This window comes from Mandrillus leucophaeus, unplaced genomic scaffold (genome assembly GCF_000951045.1).
Source record: "Mandrillus leucophaeus isolate KB7577 unplaced genomic scaffold, Mleu.le_1.0 Scaffold157, whole genome shotgun sequence".
In the NCBI taxonomy this organism is placed as follows: domain Eukaryota; kingdom Metazoa; phylum Chordata; class Mammalia; order Primates; family Cercopithecidae; genus Mandrillus; species Mandrillus leucophaeus.
The window spans coordinates 2,627,175-2,649,808 of record NW_012101554.1 but is presented as its reverse complement, the minus strand read 5'-3'; the positions used below and the strand labels follow the sequence as shown (position 1 = coordinate 2,649,808).

At 37.9% G+C, this 22,634-nt stretch overlaps 1 protein-coding gene across 2 annotated transcripts in view; it reads right to left on the bottom strand.

Moving 5' to 3' along the window:
* Window positions 1–22,634, bottom strand: part of POLR3B (polymerase (RNA) III (DNA directed) polypeptide B) — a 136,810-nt gene that overhangs the window by 80,150 nt on the left and 34,026 nt on the right. For both annotated transcript variants that reach the window (XM_011975527.1, XM_011975528.1), the window contains exons 10-12: window positions 21,642–21,764; window positions 14,980–15,099; window positions 10,037–10,171 (exon numbers count right to left, since the gene is read on the bottom strand). In XM_011975527.1, the coding sequence (XP_011830917.1) occupies window positions 10,037–10,171; window positions 14,980–15,099; window positions 21,642–21,764 (378 nt within the window). The remainder of the gene's footprint in view (window positions 1–10,036; window positions 10,172–14,979; window positions 15,100–21,641; window positions 21,765–22,634) is intronic.

Genomic DNA, 22,634 nt, shown 5'->3' with positions numbered 1-22,634 from the left:
AAAAAAAAAACTATAAAGTTGCCTGGGTGCTGTGGCTCATGCTTGTAATCCTAGCACTTTGGGAGGCTGAGACAGGTGGATAACTTGAGGTCAGGAGTTCGAGACCAGCCTGGCCAACATGGCAAAACCCCATCTCTACTAAAAACACAAAAATTAGCTGGGTGTGGTAGTACACGCCTGTAATCCCAGCTACCTGGGAGGCTGAGACAGGAGGATTGCCTGAACCCAGGAGGTGGAGGTTGCAGTGAGCAGAGATCACACCACTGCACTCCAGCCTGGGTAACAGAGCCAGACTCTGTCTCCAAATTGTGTGTGTGTGTGTGTGTGTGTGTGTGTGTATATATATATAGTTATTTAAAAAAGAATGTAGACTGGAAGAGGATATTTGCAACACATATAACAAAAAATTAGGATGCAAAATACACAAAAATCTCCATGAAATCAATAACAAAAATGGGAAAAACCCAAAAGACATTTCAAAGAAAACAGGAATAATCAATAAGTACATGAAAAGGGGCTCAACCTCATTAATAATGTAGAAAATGCAAATTAAGACCACAAGGAGAAGCCACTTTGCACCTATTAGACAAAAACTTAAAAGTTTTTGATAGTAAGTCATGGGATGGAGATCATCAGAAATTCATATACAATGTAATGTAGAAATACCTGGGAAACCAGTTTGGCATTCTCCAGTTCAGGTAAAAATTTATTTTGACTCTGACTCCATGACTAGGTAATCCTCCTTAGAGAAACTCTTGCATATGGAAACCAGGAGACAAAAATAAGAATGCCAGTGCTGCTGTGGTTTTTTTTTTTTTTCGCTTTTTTTTTTTTTTAATGTCAAATGGGGAGAAACAATACAAAGTCCTTGATCAGTAGAATGAATAAAGTGGTATTCATCATACTGTATCACATCTTGACACAATGGAAAACAGAAATGAAAATGAACTACAGTGACATGCAACAATATAGATACATGTTAATGTTGAAAGAAGAAAAAAACTGCAGAGAAATTATATGGTACGGATCTATTTCTATAAAGCTCAAAAGTAAGCAAAGCTTATACTGTAATAAATAATTTTAAAACTTTAAAATTAAAAATGTAAATGATATAATAAATCAATAAATTAAAAAATGCAAAAGTTCAGGACAGTAGGGGAAAGTGAAGAACAGAGTAGGGGGTACATAGGTAAATGAAACGGTATTGGTAATAGTCTAGTTGTTGAGTAGTGGCTTTGAGGGTGTTCATTTTATTTGTACCCTTCATAACATATAAATGTAACATGTTAATTTTTATGTTAAAAATTACCTATAAATGCTATTAAACCACAGTGATATTTTAAAACAGTGAGATTATGGAAGCCAAATCAATGGGATGGAACAGTGACTCATGAAAACAGACTAGGTGGCTGTGTTTCCCGAATTGGTAGAGTAGGTCCTATCAGATGGATTCATCTGCAGATAATAATTATAAATTCTGGACAAAACATTTAAAAACTTTTTGAAGGCACTCGGGAGTGTTGAAAAGCAGGACACTGAGAGTGAATGGCACTGGGTACATGTCTCATTTTTAAGGCTTTTCACCTAAGGGTAGGCCACATTAATAAAAAGAGTCCAAGCCACATTGGGAAGCTGAAACTCAGAGAAAGACCAGCAGTCTTACTGGACTGGAAAAACAGAAGAAAAAGATCTGAACTACTGGATTTGAGTAGCTGGAAGGTGAAGGGGAATTCCATAAAGGAGAGAACACAAGGAAGAAAACTCCAAATTATGTATATAAAGTTTGCCCAAATCTCTGGCTGATGCCTGAACTAAACATTGAGCAGTATGGCCCATGCCCACCCCTCCCCTGCGCCCCACTGCCCCACATCTGGGTGGGGACTATTTGACCAACAGAATAAACACAAGTGATGTTGTGACTTTCAGTCTAGGTCATTAAGGTCACACAGTTTCTTGTCTACAGGAAACATTTACTCTTGGATTCCTGAGCCACCGAATGTGACAACTCTGGAAAGACCTGAGCCTAGCTTTCCAGCCCTTCCTACCATCCTCTAGCAGAACACCAACCAACCAACCTCCATCAACACCATGTGAAACAGAAGAATCAAATAGCCAAGTCCCGCCTGAGTTCTTGACCCACAAAACTGTGAGGTATGTATAATAAAATGGTTGTTTTAAGCCACTGTTTTTAGATAGCATGTAACAGAGTAACATAACCAGAATGCCAGTTATATCAAGTTCATAAAAAATAAAAAAGCAAAACTAAATAGCTGGCTCACTACAAATAAAAAACAGGCAGACTTCTTCAATAATATAACAGATATTATGAATACTAAATACCCCTATAAAATTAATTCGATTAGTTTTTTCCCTTTGTACACATCTTTTTTCTTTGCAGTGGAAGAAAAAAGCCCAATATATTTGTGATCTAAGTTAAATAACAAAACATTAAAGTAATATGGGGGGCATATTTATACTAATTAATTTCTTAAAGAATTCTGAGGTTCAGTGAAATATGTTTAAGCAAGATTTTCCAAATTCCATATTGACTATATTCCTGCATGTTTCTGATAGGTAGTTTTCTGACTCAGAATGAAGAAGGTATTCAAAGCAAATGAATCTTCTCCTCTAGCTAGTGCCAAAGAAGGAATTTCCTAAGTGGAATTGGATTTCATGCTTTTCCTTCTTTAAAGTTAAGACATGTCCTTCCACTTTTCTACTAAGACCAACTTTTCAGATAGAAAAGACTGGATCTTGAATTTGAATTTACTATGTCAGAAGTGTTCTAAAGAGAAAACTTCCTCCTCTGAGAGCTTAATCCTTTCTTACAGTGAGACCCAGCAGTTTCACTCTTGGAAAGAAAGAATATGGGAATGGAAGCAGGTGCAGAGGGGTGAGAGGGGATGAAGAAGCCCATTCCAGCAACTTCCTGTGGAAACTGGCAAAAGGAGCTTGAATAAGCATCCTGAACAGAATCGAATGCCCTTAACCTAAACAATAAAAGCTCAGCTCTATTTTAATTAGTTCCTTACACTTAGACACTTTTGTCTCAAATTATGACAAAGTTTTTTTGGATCCCAGCTGAATTTATTGTAGCCCCTTGATTCAAACACGAGGAAACGTTCTGGTACTAAACAAGTAAAAAGTAAGAGCACAGTCAACAGAAATACTGCCTCATTACTAAATTTCCCCACTCCTAAAATTTCTGTTTAAAAGAAAAAATGCTGTCCAAGTTCACAGAGCAGTGAGAAACCACAAGGCCATCCACACAATAAACCACATTATTTAGGTCAAAAGTAAAATGACTAAAAGGGAAGGAATGCTGGTGATAATATTCAATACCTTGCTAGTATAAGGCCTTTCAGCCTGTTTAAGACAGGAGCAGTAAAGAGCAAATCATATTTCAGTGAAAAATGCTGACAGCTCATCAATTGATTTTCAATGAAAATGCTTAAAAAATTAATAAAGAAGTTAAGCTGCTGAAATACAGTTTCACCAATTAGCTTAATGTCAGAGAATTCTAATTAGGCGTCTTGAGATTGCTATTTAGTGTTTAAGCCTTCAGAGTGCCAAATTCTCCTTTTCACACAAACTGGTTGCAAAATTAAAGACATTAGGCAGCCTTAATTACATTATCAGAACAGCTGGGATTAGGCAATCTCTGAAGTCAAGACGGCATTCTTTTGTCATAGGGTGGAAATCCCTGGCTTTCCAGGGTGCCGGATTTTGGTGCCATTCCATATCTCACCCATACAAAGCAAGCTGCATTAGAAACAAAAAATTTGCAGACAAAGAATAGAGTAATGCTCAGCAAATAATGAACACATTACCGAAAAAGAAAAGGTAGGTGAAAGATTAAGCCTGAAATCGGTAGGTTTTGCTAACACCTCTACTGGCGGCTGGCCTGCCAACCCTCTTGTGGCAGCAAGACTGAGGGAAAGCTCTGTGAACCTGCTTGGCCAGTGGAGACAACTCTGTTATCTAAAGCTGAAGCACATTTATGCTCCCTCATCCCATGGGGTGTGAAATTAGCAGCTATTGTTTTTACACATTTTTGCCAACACAATGCCTTTTGTGTCTTTACATTGTTTATAAAGCTATGTTTTCTTGCACATGGGAACCCTCTTTTTAATTCTAACTTTTTAAGCAACAGGATCAGCTCTCCTTTCCCCCCTTGTTACTCCATTCCTTATTCCTGTAAACAATCAACTTTTTTTAATGGACTCATTTAACACCATGATTTTTCCCAAGTAAAAAACAGTAAAAACGGGATTGATGGTGAGGATACCCATAATTCCTTGCACAGTGGTCAATCTGAAGGTGGCCAAAAACCTAACTGCTAAGTAGTGGCCATTAACCAAACAGAGCTTCCTCAGTAGTCCAGATACTAATTTTTTTTTTTCCAAAACCTAAAATTACTATAATTTCAGAATTCTAGTTTTTAAATTTTAGTTGTGGTACTATCTGCTATCTGCTGTGACCATCCCAGCCCCACTATCTCTCATCTGGAAAACTGCTACAGTTTCTAGCCAGTCCACTCTTGGCCTGTTCATCTCCACATCAGATCTTTCTAAACTAAAAATCAGATCGTGTCACTTCCCTGACTAAAACCCTTCAATAGTCTTCTGCTGCATGTAGAATTAAATCCAAGTCTCTTTTCATGACACACAGGGCCCCAGATAATCCGGCCTCCACATGGGTCTCCAGTGTCATTTCTTACCATCCTGACACCTCACTCACTCCAGTCACACTGACCCTCTATCAGTTCCTCCAGTTCCTAAACTCATTCCTGCCTTAGGAGATGTGAACTTGGTTGTGTCTCTTGCTGGAATGCAGTTTGCAAGGCTGCATGAGAGCAACTTCTCCTTATTCAAATATCAGCCTGTACATATGTGGAAATAACGAGATGAATATAAATGGTTCCTGTCCTCAATGAGCTTACAACCTAAAAGAGGGAAGAAGCATGGAAGTAAAGAATTATATGTTAATTTAGCATGCAAATAAAGACTTGAATAAACTGCTACTGGCCTAAGGAAGACAGAGCAAGTAACTGCACCTAGGAGGTTATAGTTACAGTTTCAGAGAGGGCTCAAATGATGAATAAGGAGGCGCTCCTCTTTAGAGAGAGGGTGAAAGGGATATGAGGGAGGCGCAGCTTCGGTAAAAGGCATAACTCAAAGGAATGGAGTGATAGAAGAGCATTATGGTATGTTTGAGAAGATGTAAGTGGCTCACTTTGGCATGAGATGAGGCTGGAAAGGCACAGAGGGGCATGATCATGGAGGATCCTGCAGGCTCTGTGAAAGAATCTAAACATTCTTCTACAGAGGAGACTGTGCTTATGAATTCCATGGAGGAGTTTCAGGGGAAGGGGAAGGAGGCAGAGAACCCCTGTGTCCCACCTCAACCAGAAAGGCTCAACTTTTATCTGTTTTAATATTGGGATTCCAACTAAGAGTTCATGCTTGAAAAACTCTGAAACCTACATCTGAAGCTCAGGTCTGCTGCGGATGCTCCTGGGAAAAGGACGTGTGCTTCACCTAATCACACAGAGAATGCTCAGGAATGTGTTGGGATTGCTTGGTACCAAGTGAATAGGCAGGCACATGGCCAGAGCCTCCAGACAGACAGATGGGAGGGGCAGCCAAGAACAAGAGAAGGCACATGGAGGATTCAAATGTATTGATGCTGTGTTCATTCTTAAATTGAATGGGAATATATAAGTATTTGCTTTATCAGACTTAATGCACACATTATATATAGTGGTGTGTATGCAATTTTTCATAACTAAAAAGCACATACACAAGCAGGTATATGTCAATTTCTATAGCAACAGACACATTTAACTGATTAAATTCCCCCTTAAGTCAAAGGGCTTGGCAGTAATGGTCAAATAACATTCTCGGACATTACTGGTTTGAAAATCTGTTTCAAACTAATGACAGCAAACTGTTCCTTTATATAATTTCTTTTGAACTTGCAAAACCTGACTCCAAACTTGCCCATGACAAAGGTCCTCAAGGAAGCCCCACTAAGCATAAATTCACACAGAGGCCTGAATAGTTTTCAGGGCAAGAGTTTCCAATGGTTTAACTTTAAAATGCCAGTTAATAAAGACATTTGTATATGCATAGAGTGTCTCTGGAAGGATAGAGGAAAGTATAGGAAAAGTGACTTTCTGGAAAGGAGAACTGGGGAATTCAGTCAGATGGAAAGGAGGGTCACAGGTGGGTCACTTTTCACTGCAAACCTTTTTGCTTAAAATTCTTTGTGCTATGCTATTTTAAAAAAAATATTTGCTAAGAATGACTCCTGCTATTTTACTATGTTTATTATTTTTACTGCCAACATTATTTTTTAAAAATCATAACACTTTTTTTTTAAAAAAATTAAAGATATTTGTTTAAATTGGTAAAATAAATGAACAACCATCAGAATAACAAAAGAAGTGTCTTGGGCTCTGCAAAACCTCATTCTAGGCCGGGTGGTATCATTCATGGATATATATCTCCTGGGAAAATTCCAGGGGACTCAGGAAGTAGTACCTCTAATTAGGAACATGCCAGTGCTTTATATAACCATATCCCTAAGTTACCATATCTTTAGTTATTATGGAAGCTTGGCATCCTCTTCTTATCAACCATACAATCATCCCTCTGTGACAACCACACAGACTGATCTCCTAAGAACTGTCACCAACAACAGACTCTACATTCCTAAAAGATGATTTGGCTGACACATTCCGTAACTTGGCATCTTCCATTAACCACATCGCATCTCACTGTAGTGACCTCACTGCTTTCAGAGGGAGCCATTCAAACAGCCTAAGCACAAGAGTGAGAAGATCGTATTTGTGTGTTGAAATAATTTTATTAGCACTGTGGAAGATGAATGGAGTTGGGGTGAAGCTAAGAACAGAGAGGCTCGTTAGGAGGTTACACTGAAGTTGAAGGCCTGTGCTCTAACAGTTACACTGGAGATAAATTAGAGATGCATTTAGGAAATGGCACAGGCAGGATTTGATGATTTGACAAACCTGACGTGTAGACTGAAGGAACAGGAAGAGTCTGGAGTGACACAGAGGTTCCCAGCTCAGCAGCATGGGTAGATGGCACTGCTAACTGATTAAGACAGCAATGAAGAAAGAATATCAGAATTCAAAGGGGCTTTAAAGTAAACTATTTTAGAACATATAATTAACTGATTCATTACTACAACAAATATGTGATGACACTATATCTGGGGCATCTTATTAGTTGCAAAGTTTAGTAAGATGAACAAGAAAGATGCAGTCTCTGTCCTCATGAAGCTTCAAGTCTACCGTGAAAATGAAGGGACCTCTGCTGCTTGGAGCACACTGGGTTAGATTCTCTGAGGAGTCTGGTTACTACAATATGACTAGATTCTGGATAAAATATGCTTCTCACATACTGCTGGGCTTGCAGGAAGAATAAGAAAATTCCAAGGTACCCTCTCCCCTAACCACCCCTTAGCTCTCCAAGAGTCACGAGATTAAAAAATGAGGTGAAGCCACGGTAGGGAGTAGGGAGCAATAAGCAAATCCAAATGGCAGAGTTGCCCTGAGAATAAATACTGATATCAGCTTAGGGACCTGGAGACTAAATCAAAGTTCAGTGACAAGATGAAGGAGTGAGCCTGAAACTCAAAATCCTCAGAATCATGTAAGAAGACTTAGAAGTTTCAGGTCAGCACTATTCCCTGCAAAAGAAAATACATATCCCCAAAAGAAAATATCCCTAGTATAGCACCCAGAATCTGAGCTCAATTAAATATGAGTTCATAAATAAAGATCGCTGAACTTACAAGGAACCAATCTACCTTAAGAGTAATCAAAAACAACTAACTCAGCAGCTTTAGAACATTAGATACTGGAATTACTATATTTCACTAATTGGAATTTTTTTTTTTTTTCCTGAACATGGGATACATCTTAACACTTAGCACTGTGTCATAATTTAACCGGTGATGTGTTTTGTTTCTTAGTAGAAATAAAAATAGTGGTCCACCTTATAATTAATGGCATATTAGATTCTAGATGCTAAAATATAGTTTTCTGATATGAAATTTAAAAAGCTATGTAAATCAATGAAGAAATAAAAATACACACAAAATAAGATGATCAAAATCATTCTAACTTTTCTGAATGTTTGAGAATTTTCATCATAAAATGTAAAACCAATAAATTACCAAAAATATATGAAAAAGCCTTCTATAAGAGTAAACAACAAAAAACTCAATTACTGAACATGGCTGGATAGAAAATGAACTAAGAGCTAAATTAGAAAAACAATCACACAGAATGCAGTAAAGGAACAAAGATAATAGAAAAAAGAAAACAGAGGTTAAGAGATATGGAAAAAAATGAGAGTTTAAAGCACACTTAATTGGAAAATCTGAAAAAGAGAATAGAAAGAAGAGAGGATAGGCAACATTTGAAGAGATAATAGCTGAGAATTTTTCTGAATTGATTAAAGACATTAATCCAGGGATAACAGGAACACGCACATACCAAGCAAAATAAATAAAAGAAATTCACACCAAGGCATATCATAAAGAAAACTACAGAATAACAAAAGTCAAGAGAAGATCTTAAAAGCACCTAGAGAGATAAGACAGAACATCTATGAAGGAATTACAATGGTTCTGTGCCATTCAAGGTACGGTATACATCATTCATCTAATCCCATAACAATCCTATAAGGTACATGGCATGGACCCCATTTTTATAGACAGGGAACCTGAGGCAGAAGGAGGTGAAATATTTGCCTAAAGTAAAAAAACAAAAACAAACTAGTAAATGGTGAGAGATAATAAATATCAATCTAGAAATGTACATCTAACAAAACTCTCACCTAAACTAAGGCCTAAACTTAAGAGCTAACACTATAAAACTTTTAGAACATTCTGGAAATCTTCCTGACACTGAATTTGTCTATAATTTCATGAATATGACACCAAAAGCACTGGAAACAAGAGAAAATAATAGACAAATAGGACTATTTCAAAATTAAGAACCGTTGTGCATCAAAGGACACCGTCAAGAAAGTGAAAAAGCAACCTACAGAATAGGAGAAAATAATTGCAAACTATTTCTGGAGCTTTTTAGATACTTGCTAACCAAAGATTTGTGGATGCTTGCTAGCCATTTGAAAGATACACACACTCTTGAAATAAAACGTTATTTATCAGCTAAGACTTAAAATGAGATTAGCGATATTCTCACTAACCTACCTCTACCATGTCACCAAAACAATCAGGGAATTGTTTCCTTGATTATTGTCTCTCTCCCTCCCACTGAGACTACAAGGAGTAAGAGAAAAGAGGCTTTTGTCTGTCTCACTTCCTCTAATATAACTAGTACTTAGGAGTATGCCTAGAACATAATAGGTGTTTAGTAAATATTTGTTAACTGAATAAATGATATTACTTAAAGTCATACTTCACTTTGTATATTATACAGAATGAGGGTAAACATCCCAACAAAAGATATAGGTCATGTACTATTAACATTTAAAGAATTAGACTGGGCGTGGTGGCTCACACCTATAATCCCAGCACTTTGAGAGGCCGAGGCAGGTGGATCACCTGAGGTCAGGAGTTCAAGACCAGCCTGACCAACATGGAGAAACCCCATCTCTACTAAAAATACAAAATTAGCCGGGCATGGTGGCACATGCCTGTAATCCCAGCTACTCAGGAGGCTGAGGCAGGAGAATCGCTTGAACCCAGGAGGCGGATGTTGCAGTGAGCCAAGATCGCACCATTGCCCTCTAGCCTGGGCAACAAGAGCGAAACTCCGTCTCAAAAAAAAAAAAAAAAAAAGAAAGAAAGAAAAGAAAAAGAATTAATGTTTTTACAGTTAAAGGAATTATAAGAGATAATAAGTCAGGCATGAAATGTTTGCCTTCAAACATGCAAACTATATTTCATTCAGATGTTTCTTCCTCTTACGTGAAACGAAAACCAAATTAACCTTCATTAAAGAAAGATTTTTGACATAAAATAATTAAATCACCTGTCCTGCCAATTCCAGTCGCTTGTTCCCATAATAATCTCTGTCATCAACTTTATTATCTCCTTGGGCCAGAATTACTCTTCGCACCATCACTGCAGTATAGATACATTTGGCTCGGAAATTGAATTCCTTAACCTGTAAGACAGAAATTGGAGAAAAAATTTGAGAAAATGGACACTAAAATTTAATGTACCTCATGAAAAGTATCAATATAACAACATTTAAGAAAATACTGAATTGTTATGATTCTCTCCATTCAAATAAATTCAAGTAGTCTGGAAACTTTCTGAGTTGAGATGACTTTTCCTCATTGTCCTCAGTACCTGTGAGTACCTTTGTGTCAAAGATGACTACTATCAACTCCTTCCCTTCCTATAAACTTTATGCCATTTCTTCATTAAAAGTGGGATCTGTCACTCCCTTGGGATTGGCCTATAATTAGTTTAACCAAGAGAATACAGCAGAAATAATACCAGGCCAATTCCAGAATTAACCTTTAAGTCAACTGGCTTAAGTTTCCTTTTCCTTTCTCTTAGAGTCCTGAGACACTACATGAGAAGTCCAAAATACTCTGTTGTGCAGAGACAGAGGCTACATTTCATTTAGTAAAATCCCAGTGAAATGGAAAACCAAGAAGGGGTCAGAGATATGAGTGAAGATGCCATGTGGAATGTCTAGCCCAGGTGACCTTCCAGATGACTCTAACCTCAGCTGCTATCTGTCTGCAACTTCGTAAGAGACCTGAAATAAGAACTCCCTCCTCCACCTTAAGTTAAGCCCAGTCAAACCACAGAATCACGAGATATACAATAAACAGTTACATTAAGCCATTAAGTTTTAGAATGTTTATTATGCAGTGATAAGAACTGTACTACGATATTGTCTGGTATGCAACAAATACCTGCTGAATGAACGAACAGAGGAATGAATTTGTAGCAAATGTTCTAGTCAATCTTCTCTAGCAGAAACACTGAAACCCATATGAATGAATGGCTCAATCAGTAAGTTGACTCAGAACTGATAAAATAATTGCACTGGTTTGTTTGGAGAGGCAAAAAAACTGAAGTGGATCCTTTCACTACATCTAAAAAGGCAAATTTTGAGAATATAGCCTGAGCTTCTGCCAATTCCAAGGAGTATTTATAGGCTTTTCCACAGATGATACATACTATTACAAAATTTCCTTTTTACTTACCTTAATCATTTAGTAAAATCCCAATGAAATCTCTTTTATTAAGTTTATCACTATGACAATAAATCAATAGATTGCATTAAAAAAAAAAACAAGCATTCTCCTTCATACATTTTGTTGTTGCTGCTAAGTAATTCCACTAAATAATGTAGGATGTTAGAATTCTGTATGTGTTTCAAAAACTCCATTTTCCTTCAAAGGAAGTTTTATTTCTTCTCTAGGTCAATTTACTCTCTTTCTATTACTGAGAACTTTGGAATATGTTAAAAGAAATGTGTTTGAATGTGGTAAAAGAAAAAGTGGACCTAAAAGCTACTTTGTTATCTTGTACCCACAAAACAATTACATCAATAAGAAGGTATTTAAAAAGTCTCTTGGCCATCCTCCAAAAAAAAAACCCTCTACAATCATAACACCAGTTACCACAATACCAAGCAGAAAACCTCAGTGTCTGGGCAGCTATAAGTAATTTACATTTTCAATTGCTATTTCGAAAGCTGTGTGGTCCTCCATTTAAGCACATCTAATTTACATTTTATTGTTCTAATCTTAATGTGGTAAGTTACATGGAACATCTAACTCTTCTAGTTGTAGTTATTTTTCTTGCTAATGAGAAAAATAAAGCAAACTTTCATTAACAAAATTTTCAATTTTCAACAAAACCCATTTCACATTTTCCTTTTGCATAAACACTGGCAGATTCTCCCAAGACATTTATAAGTAGAAATAAATATGGATATTTGTGGAAAATGCCCCTACTGAACTGTATAACGCCGCTTCTTGATTAGAGGTGCAGTCCATCACCCCCTTGGGACTGAACCCTAACTCACTTCACTCCCCTTTTTAATGACTATATGCTAGAAAGCAAAACTCTAAGTCTAAATTGAAATGGGTTAATACTTAGCACTGTTCCCATAGTCATATGGTGAGTGGGGATCCTCTCAGTCCAGCAGCTGGTAACACTTTCTGGGAGAATGCTAAGAGTAGTTCAGATACTCCTTTGTGGGATACTAACCTGCGGATTATCTGAAAGAGGGGGAGAAAAGAGGACTAACAAATGAACTCGGAATGATGAAACAGAATTGTTGCCTGTTTCAGAACTCTGGAGACCTTTTAATACTACATTAGAGGGAAGAGTGGTCTGGAACTTAGGCATCTTGTAGCCTAATCACCCTTAGAGCAGTGGTTTCTAAACTTTAGCATGCATAATCATCTGGAGGGCTTGTTAAGACACAGATTATTGGGACCCACTCCTAGGGTTTCTGATTCAGCAGGTCTAGGGTAGAGTTTAAGTATTTCTCACAAGTCCCCTGTGATGCCAATGCTACTAGTCCACAGAATGCTCTTTGGGAACCACAGACCCCAAGGAACTGAAAGGCCAGGATACCAAGACAAAGGCCTCTGGAGGCCCGCCCCCAAGGATAAGCACTGAGAAGTACTGAGTATCTGCCCATGCTTTTCCCTCTACACAGACACACCTAAATAATACTTTCCAAATGCTAGTCATTCAAGTTCCACCATCACAAATATCTCTTGTTATACATATTTATGTAACATGTTTAATCATCTTTAAACAACCAATTTTAAGCTAAGCTTCATCCTATGCAATAATACCATAAAATCACATATACCACACCAATGAATTTGATGCTAGTTGTATTCTTTCTAGTAAGTACATAATTACTTACATAAAAAAATGACCCTGTATCACGAAAATCATCCTTTATATCACACTTAGGTAAATACTGTCCAAAACAATTCTGGAAAATGAAGATCTTTTCCCCGATCCATCTATTCTGACTTTATTCCTCCCTGGATTACGTATAACCAAGCTTTTAAAATGGTAATTTAGATTCCATGCAACCACAGAAAAGTATAAATTTTGTTTTTTTTTTTTTAGTTGGAGTTTCACTCTTGTTGCCCAGGCTGGAGTGCAATGGCATGATCTTGGCTCATCGCAACCTACGCCTCCCAGGTTCAAGTGATTCTCCTACCTCAGTCTCCGGAGTAGCTGGGATTACAGGCATGCACCACCATGCCTGGTTAATTTTGTGTTTTCAGTAGAGATGGGGTTTCTTAATATTGGTCAGGCTGGTCTTGAACTCCTGACCTCAGGTGATCAGCCTGCCTCGGCCTCCCAAAGTGCTGGGATTACAGGTGTGAGCCACTGCGCCCGGCGTGTCTTTATCAGTCTAAATAAACAAGCGTTACTATCGGCAGGACTCTATCAACTAAAGCTCTTTAATTAACCCAACATTCTTCTCAGTTATAGTATGAAGGTAAGCGTAGCTCCTAATAGCTACATGGGGAGCTGTGGAAAATACAGAGCTTTACGTATATTATATCTCTGAATCATCATAAGAACCCTGCGAGAAAGTGGGAATTACTTTTATTATACAGATGAGAAAACTGAAGCTTAGAAAAGTTCAGATTTGCCCAAAGTTCATCAGTTAGAATGTGAGAAACCAGGATTTGAACAATTACGTCTCAGACTCCAAAAGCCCTTGTTGTTTCTACTATTCACTTTCGCTATTTTAAGTTTCAGACTCTTTCCAATCATCCAAAAGAGCTTAAAATTCAGTTCAGACCTAGCTTTAACATTCAAAATTTTCTAATTCTTTAGATTAAATTAACGACATGCACAAATGGTAGCCAAGGGGCAGAATGAGAAACCTGTATTATTTGGATTGAAGGGTGTTTTAATACAGGAAAATCGGATCTGGATGCATTCAGGTGGTTACTCTCGACTTCCACAGATCCCTAGACCTTCCATTATTTTACAGTCAGCCCCTGAAGGTCGTGTTTGCAATCCTTGAACAAGATTATTCATGGATGGAACACATGGTAACTCATTACAAACCAGACTATTTAGTTAACAAGATAGTCTAACAAATAATAATTCTGTAACTTAGTAAAACATACACATTAAACGGGAAGAAAATTGAGGGCTGCCTCTTGCCAACACCTCACATGCCAATATGGTTGATCTCTGTTTAATAAGTTAATAAAAAGTAAATACTACATACTAGTCCAAGGTCAGAAGATAGGTTCTAGCCTTTACTCTTACCGCTAACCAGCTGGGTGACAACGCAAATCATCTAGCATGTTTGGATCAAAGAATCTTCACAGTAAGTGAAGGAGGCTGGACGATGTGAACTTTAAAATTCAAGGTCTAGAAGATGAACTCACTCAGTAAGCATTTTTAAACCTATCTGCTGTGGTGATGGTTGTACAATAGTGTGAATGTACTTAACTCCAGAAAATTGTACATGTAAAAAGGTAAACTTTATGTTATACATATTTTGCCATGAAGCATATTTTACTATACAATAAGCATAAGCATATTTTACATAAGCAATTTTACCATACAATAAAAAATAGGTATGGACAAGGCACTGTAAGCTTATTTTATTTATAAAACATGTAAGACATCATCTCTGTCCTTCAAAACCATGAAATCTAGTAGCAGTAAAAATCTAGTACTAATATATGTATGAACATAAAATAACAATATTTTAAGACTGAAAGAATAACCACAAGAGAATAAACATGATGATGGCGATACAGCTAACATTCTCCGAGTATAAACAAACTGCTGATAATGGAAGGTTATTACTGGTGGGGCAGTACATTCCTCTTTAGAATTTTCTCTTGAGGAGTTAGACTTTAAATGAGGTAAACTCTTATCACAGTTCTTTAACAGGAATTCACAGATCTCATAGTCTTTATTTACAGTAACAGTGTTACTCACTGGGACATGGGTCAGAATGGTGGAAGCCAGGAGCTCTCTTGCTTCTTCTATTTTGGTTTTCTTTGGTCCACCTCCCCACATCCTTTGCCTTCTTACTTTGTTCCCTATATATTTTAATGCCTATAAAAAAGATTGTAATAACGTTTGAATAACATCACTGGAGGTAGTTTAGTAAGCACCTAACCACACGTACACTATAAGCAAAAGAGATAAAGACCCTGGTTATAGAGAAGGCTATACTGGGTCTAGTCCAAAATCTACATTTATCGTAAATCAATGACAAAAAGCATAGCACACTGCCTAATACACTGGTTCCCTTTTTATTTTTTGTTTTCTTACTAAAAAAAATTGATACACTGTCATTGTAGGAAATTTAGAAAATACAGACACAAGTAAAATATGTGTGTGTGTGTGTGTAGACATACAGCAGTCATCAGTCCTTCACCCAGAGAAAACCACAGGTAAATTTTATAGTAGTACTTTTTTCCTCTCAAAAATGAATCATACCATGTAAGACCTCTACACTGAAAGCTACAAAACAGTGCTGAGAGAAAACAGAACCTAACTAAATTAAGGGTCATGACATGTTCGTGGACTGGATGATTCAATGGTATTAAAAGTGGCTTAGTGTTAAAATTCTCTCCAAATTGACCAATACATTCATAATTGTTAATTATACCCTTAGCAGGCTTAAAAAGCAAGAACTGACTAATTCTAAAATTCTAGATTCTAAAATTTTAGATTCTAAAATTTACATGGAAATGCAAAGGACCTGGAGTAGCTAAAACAATATTGAAAGAAAAAAATTGGAGTATTATATTACCTGATTTTAACTATATAGCTAAGTAATCAAAATAGTGTGATACTGGCACAAGGATAGACAAATCAATGAAAGAGAATAAAAAGTCCAGAAATAAACACATACTAAAAGATCAGTTGACTTTTGACGAAAGTACCACAGCAATTCAATGCGGAAGGAAAAGTCTTCTCAATAAATGTTGTTGAAACAACTATCCATAAAGTGAAAAATTAATCTTGACCCCTACCTCACAACAAACACAAAAATTAGTTTAAGATGGATTTTAGATCTAACCATAAAAACTATTAATAAAACTATAAAGCTTCAAGGAGAAAACATTGAAGAATATATTCCTAACCTTGGGGTAGGCAAGATTTCTTCAAATAGAACACAGAGAGCAATAAATGTAAAAGTGAAACAAATAAAAAAAACCCTAAGTTTTTTCAAAATTAAAAAATAGAATTAAGCAAACAAATAGAGAGGGAATGGACTGGGAGAAAATACATAATGCTGACAAGGAAGTTAGTTACATCCGGGATTTGTTTTTAAAAGGACTCTTAAACTCAACAACAACAAGAAAACTCACTAAGGAAAATGAACATTTGGCTTACACTTCACAGAGAAGAAAATACAAATAGCCAATAAACACATAAAGGTTCAACATCATTTGTTATCATAAAAATAAAAACTAAAACCACAATGAGATACCACTATACACCCACTAGAGCGGCTAAAATTAAAAAGGCTGACAACACCAGATATTATGAGGACATGAAGCTATCAGAACTTTCTATCAGGCTGGGTGTGGTGGCTCATGCCTGTAATCAGGCAGGCAGATCACCTGAAGTAAGGAGTTCAAGACTAGCCTGGCCAACATGGTGAAACTCCATCTCTACTAAAAATACAAAAAGATTAGCCGGGCATGGTGGCGCACAACTGTGGTCCCAGCTACTTGGGAGGCTGAGGCAGGAGAATCGCTTGAACCCAGGAAGTGGAGATTGCAGTGAGCGGAGATCATGCCACTATACTCCAGCCTGGGTGACAGAGTGAGGCTCCGTCTCAAAAAAAAAAAAAAAAAAAAGAAAGAAAGAACTCTCATACACTGCTGGTGTAAATGCAAAATGGTACAATCATTTTGGAACAAGGTATATATAAAAGTTATATACATATCTGCTCTCTGATTCAACAATTCTATTCTTTGGTACTCATTCATGAGAAATGAAACATGTCCACATAAAGATTTGTTTATACAGTCTTATTCATAATTGCTAAAGACTGAAAAACACACCAAGTGTCTATCAATAGGAAAACAGATAAACTGTGGTATATTCATACAATGAAATACTATGTTGAAATAAAAAGAAATGAACTACGTGGATAACTGAGATAAAAAGGAACAAAAAGAAACAACTTGGATGAATCTCAGACAATAAGCTCAGCAAAAGAAGCTAGACATGAAAGAGTATATATGGCCTAATTCCATATATATAGCTCTAAAATAGGTAAAACTAAATTATGGTGCAAAAATCACTAATTTATGATGCCTAATTCCATATATAAAGTTCTGTAATTGGCAAAACTAATCTACAGTGCAAAAATCAGAATAGTGGGGAAAAAATCAGAGAGTAGAGGTGAAGATTGACTAGAAAGGGGCATGAGGGAACTTTGTGTGATAAGGAAATATTCTGTATCTTGTAAAGTCATACAATTAAGATTTGTATATTTTAATGTACATAAATTTACTTAAAATAACCAAGTAAGAGTGTTGACAACTTCTGAAGGTAGGCCTTGGGTACATGAACATTTATAACACTATTATTTGCACTTTATATATGTTGAAATTTTTCCTAATCAACAGTGTTTAAAGAAGAAGAGTATGTGGTTCTTATTATTTTGGAACAACAATATACCTTTTTTTTTTTTTGAGACAGGGTCTCACTCTGTTGCCCAGGCTGGAGTGCAATGATGTGATGTCAGCTCACTGCAGCCTCAATCTCCTGGGCTCAGGCAATCCTCCCACCTCACTCAGCCTCCAAAGTAGCAGAACTACAGGGACATGCCACCATGCCCAGCTAACTAAAACAACAACAATAACAACAACAAAAAACCTTTGGTAGAGACAGGGTCTCATTACGTTGCCTAGGCTGGTCTCAAACTCCCAGCCTCAAGTGATCATCCTGCCTCAGCCTCCCAAAGTGGCAGTATAATAGGTGTGACCCACCGTGCCTGGCCAAAAATGAACTTAAAAATAAATAAATAAATAAATAAGACTTTCAGTTTAGCAGAAGAAAAGGCTGGGATCTTTGATTCTTTATCTTGGAATTCCTGCCCAATTACCTGCTTGGGGAATTCCTTTCTCATGCTTCAAAACCTAGATCAGGTATCACTTCCTCCCCGAAGGCTTTCCTAACCCCACTCCTCTTTCTCTGCAGTTTTAATTCCTTGTGCATTCAGGATTGCATATTTTAATTCATGTTCATATCACATTATGTTTTAATGATCTATTTACATGTATGTTTTTCCTACTAGACTTGGTGGGTGGGAATTCCGTCATCTTTTTCTTTGACTCCCAGTGATTAGTACAGTGTTTGGAACTGAATGAAACTCCATCCCATGATAAGATTTGGACTTCAAATCTAAATCTTTCCCATTAAAAGGCCATTAGAGTATAAGATAAATTAAAACCCTGAAAACGCTTGCTGCAGTGACCTAGTAGTAAGTAGTAACTAAGTAAATGAAGAAAGCAGGTCAGTTGGCAGGAACCGTGAGTAGACAGGCAGTTCAGTTTTCCCCAAACTAATAAATACTGTCTTCAATAAATATTGACCTTCTAGTTTCCTTGTGAAAAAGGCTACAATTTTTCACTTGTTTGAGGAGGAAATAGAGGAACACAGGTGAGGAGGGTATCCCTTGTGATGCATAGGCCAAGATGACACGCCTAGTGCCTCTTATCCCCTACTACAGCTAATACTTTCTTCTCTATATATTAGAGCCCAAGACAACGATGGTGTAAAACATACATGACCGACACAGAAAGAAGGCTTCAGGAACAGAAGAAATGTGAGAGACACTACAAAGAGAGGCATAAAAAACAGAGTCTCGCTCTGTCACCCAGGCTGGAATGTAGTGGCACAATCTTGGCTCACTGCAACCTCTGACCCCTGGGTTCAAGCAATTCTCCTGACTCAGCCTCCCGAGTAGCTGGCATTACAGGCACCCACCACCATGCCCAGCTAATTTTTGTATTTTTAGTAGAGGCGGGCTTTCACCATATTGGCCAGGCTGGGTCTTGAACTCCTGACTTCAAATGATTCACCCACCTCGGCCTACCAAAGTGCTGGGATTACAGGCATAAGCCACCGTGCCTGGCCAAAAAAACAAAACCCCACAGGTTTTAAGCAATTCATTAAAGTGCCACATCTTCCAAAGTTCTATTAAACAAAACAAAGTGTGATATGGTTTGGATCTGTGTCCCCACCAAATCTCATGTCAAATTGTAGTGCCCAACGTTGGAGGTGGGGCCTGGTGGGTGGTGGCTGGATCATGGGGATGGATTTCTCACGACTGGTTTAGCACCATCCCCTTGGTGCTGTCCTCCTGATAGTGAGTTTTCCCAATCTGGTTGTTTAAAAGTGTGTGGCACCCCCTCCTCTCTCAAGCTCTCTTGCTCTCATTCCCACCATATGAGACGCCTTGCCCCTTCCTTTGCCTTCTCCCATGACTGGAAGCTTCTTGAGGCCTCCCCAGAAGCAGAGGCCGCTATGGTTCCTGTACAGGCTGTAAAACCATGAGCCAATTAAACTTCTTTTCTTTATAAATTACCCAGTCTCAGGCATCTCTTTTTTTGAGGCAACGTCTCACTCTGTCGCACAGGCTGGGGTGGCACAATCATGGCTCACTGCTGCCTTGACCTCTCAGGCTCAAGTGATCCTCCTGCCTCAGTCTCCTAAGTAGCTGGGACCACCGGTGCATGCCACCACGCCTGGCTGATTTATTTTTATTGATTGTAGAGATGGGGTCTTACCATGTTGTCCAGGCTGATCAGGTGTTTCTTTATAGCAATGTGAGAACAGACTAATACAAAGTGTACTTCCTACATTTTCATTTAGAATAGCACAGAATATTCATGTTTTTGTAACTGGTAATATATGTTCTACATACCAACTATTTTAGATTGCTTGCATCTCTATATCCTTTTATCAGTTTTAATAGCTAATATGTGCAGCATACAGAGTACAAGCACTTTCAAAGTTATACTTCCCTTTCGAGGAAAAGGAACATTTGTCTTTTTATGTTAACTTCCCTCCATCTTTTCCTGCCATCTTTTCACTAATCTGATCTGATTTAGTTAGCTGAAATTTTCCGTCAGAACCTATTTAACAGAAATAAATGAATGATTTTCCAACTACTGTTTGGGCTCTGCTCAGCTTTACAATGCTAGGGTTATTTAACCCCAATTACGATGTTTGAAATAAAACGCATAATGGATTTCATTGAAGCCACTGGGAAACCATTAAGGTAAACTGCTCTTGTAGGGCACTACACAGCATTAAAAAATAGGGTATCTCCCAAAATGGAACCAAATATTCCTGTTTGCAGGGTAGATTCTACATTTTCTGCCTCCTGGATATTTCTTAAGGTTTTTCTCTTCATGTTCTTGGAACCCTTGGACAATATAACTTCAGTGTATAACAAAGATTCATGCCTACCAAATATTTCATTTTTGATAAAGGCCAAAAATAGAATCTCCTAAATCCAAACCACTCTTCCTGGTGCTGCCTGCCCTGTAACTGCAGTCAACTACTAATTAACTGTTGAAAAAGAGGAAGGCAGTGATGAGAATAATCCTTACTGATTTGTACTTTGGAATTATATATTTACTGTCCTATTTCAATCTTTCTAAATATCTAGTGTAGTCTACAAAAATATCAATACTGATTTGATTTCAGAATACATACTAACAGATATAAGTGGGAAATGCTTTCTCTACAAACATCCTGGGTGAAGAGAAAAAAAGCAGGCTGGAGTTTACGTATGTCATACTTAACCCACAGAACAGACAATGTACATGTGGATAGGTAAGAACTGTTTATTGTGATTCTACAGTAGGGAATTCCCACCTCCCAGGATGGCTATGAGGGATGTTACCTTTGATTTATACTTAGGAAAGCACTGGCAAATATGGGACTAAAATCCTAAGTATGGCTGCTGGGGCTCCCTCCATGTGGGAAGGGAAGTGCAATTATTTTTATTATGGGGTGTGTGTGTGTGTGCGTGTGTGCACGTGTATTTCTCAATCTTCCTCTTTGAGTCTTGTCCTAAAATTCCCAGGGTCCAACCAGGAGTGCCTGAGCAGGTCAATGAAGGCTCTGTAGCAATAAAAAGGACTGATTCCGGGTTTTCCTTGCTGTTCAAAGTAGCACTGGGAATTCAGGAAAAGAAATAGAAACCACACATAACTGAATGCCTAAAGCAACTGAAGTAGGGAATAAAAAAAGATATGAAAGAGAAATGTATGCACACACACACACCCTGTACACGAGAGTTGCCATAGTTTAAAAAAATATATTATCACTCAGGCAAATAAGGAAAAATAAACAGTACTTGCTATTACATCAAAATAAACACCTCTTGGCCATATATCCCTATTCTAAGTTAGGCACCATAGGCTCCTAATTTGTCTGAGGAAACTCCTCCTCCAATCCTGACAAAAGTGAGTTAAAGAAACTTCACTTTTCCCATCTCCCCAATACCTTTCCCACATCCATGAGCCCAAAGCCATCACATCCGATGAGCTTTATCAATGAGCGGCATTAAGTCTCCAATTCCATTTCATGGCAAAGGACGACATGAAAAGACACACCTGCATCTGTGTGAAAATCTGAGCTTTCTGGCACTCTTCCAGACTGGGCCCAAATGCAGCCATCACGTGCTCCTCTGTTCCAATCATCTGCACAATTTCCTGGTCACTCTCAACACCCATGGCCTAGGAAGGAAAGAAAAGATAGAAAGAGTGTTGGCTTTGTGTTAACTCACTGACATTTGCTTATGCTAATTTGGCATTGTTTGTGGGTATTACTTCTAAGCAAAAGCTAGCTCTTCTCTCAGAAACGGTGCCATCTGGCATTGGCAGCCTTGCCCAAGCTGCAGAAAAACCTGAAACAGATATTTTGATTAGAAAGTGGAAAACAAACATTCGCAAACATTTTTTGCATGCGCACTATCTGCTAAAATTTTTAAATATTCTAAGAGTTTCATCACAAAAAAAGGAGGCTGGGAGGTATGGTAAAGACAACTGGTCATGACTACAAAGGCAAACTGTAAAGACCAACAGCCAAAAGGCAGTGAATCAGAAAAGATGCATTGCTGAAAATAAGCAGAACCCCAAAATCAGTCTTGTCACAAAATCAATTTTTCTGAGCACTGTCAAATCACTCGTATTTAGGCTAAAAGAATTTTTCCTAAAACATGTTTTACCTCACTATCTTAGAGATATCGAACCAAACTTCATGCAGGTTTCAAAGGAGACTGTTAAAAAGTCGGAACACACGGGCCGGGCACGGTGGCTCACGCCTGTAATCCTAGCACTTTGGGAGGCCGAGGCAGGTGGATCACCTGAGGTCAGGAGTTCAAGACCAGCCTGGCCAATGTGGCGAAACCTCGTCTCTACTAAAAACACAAAAATTAGCCAGACGTGTTGGCATGTGCCTGTAATCCCAGCTACTTGGGAGGCTGAGGCAGGAGAATCGCTTGAATCTGGGCGGTGGAGGTTGCAGTGAGCTGAAATTGCACCACTGTACTCTAGCCTGGGCAACAAGAACAAAACTCTGTCTCAAAAAAAAAAAAAGTAGGAACA